Source organism: Sciurus vulgaris (genome assembly GCF_902686455.1).
Source record: "Sciurus vulgaris genome assembly, chromosome: 11".
Classification (NCBI taxonomy): domain Eukaryota; kingdom Metazoa; phylum Chordata; class Mammalia; order Rodentia; family Sciuridae; genus Sciurus; species Sciurus vulgaris.
In genome coordinates, this window is record NC_136472.1 from 69,116,584 (window position 1) to 69,118,123 (window position 1,540).

The 1,540-nt window shown below is 46.8% G+C and overlaps 1 protein-coding gene across 1 annotated transcript; it reads right to left on the reverse strand.

Annotated features, from left to right (window-relative positions):
• Positions 1-309: 309 nt before the first annotated feature.
• On the reverse strand, positions 310-1,305 carry LOC306638555 (olfactory receptor 52I1-like; the record flags this gene model as incomplete). Its single annotated transcript, XM_079101778.1, has 1 exon — positions 310-1,305. The coding sequence occupies one exon, from the start codon at positions 1,303-1,305 to the stop codon at positions 310-312; it is 996 nt and encodes a 331-aa protein (XP_078957904.1).
• Between the last annotated feature and the right edge of the window lie 235 nt (positions 1,306-1,540).

Consider the following 1,540-nt stretch of genomic DNA (forward strand, 5'->3'; position numbering starts at 1 on the left):
CACTCACATGTGGTTAGTGGAATGGCAAATTAGTACACCCACTCTGGAAAGCAGTATGGAGATTTCTCAAAAAACTAGGAATGGAAACACTATATGACCCAGCTATCCCATTCCTGGTTATTTATCCAAAAGGATTAAAAGCAGCATACTACAGTGATACAGGCACATCAATGTTTATAGCAGCATAATTCATTAACATTCTTAATAGAAATTAAAAGCTATACAAGGATGCTCTTCTCAGCTTCATCTTATACTTCTTATATTCACCTCCACAGATCACTAAAGCATCTTTGAAGTCGGGTGAAATGCTCAAGGTGTGAACAGTTTTCTGTTCATGAAAATTGAATGGAGTAGTGAAAGAGGAAGAACGTCAAAACTCCTTATTCTTTCCCATAGTTGTTTGGTCCTCAGGCCATAGATGAGGGGGTTCAAGGTGGGTGGAAAGACCAAATACAAGTCAGCTAACAGTACCTGAGTGTGCAGAGGGACTGAGTCCTGTCCTAGCCAGGATACATAGACTGATACCATCCCAGGTAGGTAATACAAGGCCATGACCCCCACATGGGAGCCACATGTGCTTAATGCCTTCCACTGGGAATTCTTGGAGGAGAGACCAAACACTGCCCTGAGAATCAGGATATAGGAGGCAGCAATGAAGGTCACATCAGAGCCCACAATAATGGAGGAACCAAGCAAACTATAAAGACGGCTAGGCATGGGGTCAGCACATGCTAACTGGGCCACAGCCATGTGCTCACAGTAGGAATGAGGAACCACATGGGAGCCACAGAAAGGTAGATGACTAACCATCCAACTCAAAGGGGTCATGAATGTAACAGCTCTGATGGTGATGGTCACACTCATCCCCAGCATCACTCTAGGTGTGAGAATGCTCTTGTAGTGAAGGGGCTTGCAGATGGCTACATAGCGGTCCAAAGCCATGGCCAGCAGCAGCCCCGTCTCCACGGCTGTGGCTGCATGGACAAAGTACATCTGAGTGAAACAGGCACTGAAGCTGATGGAGCTGTGTCCTGAGGAGAAGATGCTCACCATCTTGGGGACCACCGAGGAGGCCATGACGATGTCCACCGCAGCCAGAACGCACAGGAAGCCAAACATAGGCTCTCTCAGGGTGGAATCCATGCAGATTACAGTCATGATGAGGCTGTTTCCCAACAGGGCTATGGTGTACATGGCACTCAGTGAGATAGCCAGCCAAAGATATGAAGACTGCAAGCCTGGAATGCCCACAAGGAAGAAGGTGGCAGGGGTTTCCATGCTGTGGTTGTGGGGTGGCCCCAGCATCACAGGTGAGGCTGCTTTCCTGTTAATATAGAAAGTGGTATAAGAAAGGATACAGGCCTGTAAAATTTGTGCCTGTCTATGGTGTTGATAAACCTGGTGGGTATTCTCAGCTGGATGGTAATCTCAGGATTAGAAAACTGACATATGATGATGTTATCCTGCTCCACCTTCTGTCCTTGTTCAAAATCAGCTCTTAGGATACCTCCTTTGAAAAGTCATCCCTGGTCTCTCCTTC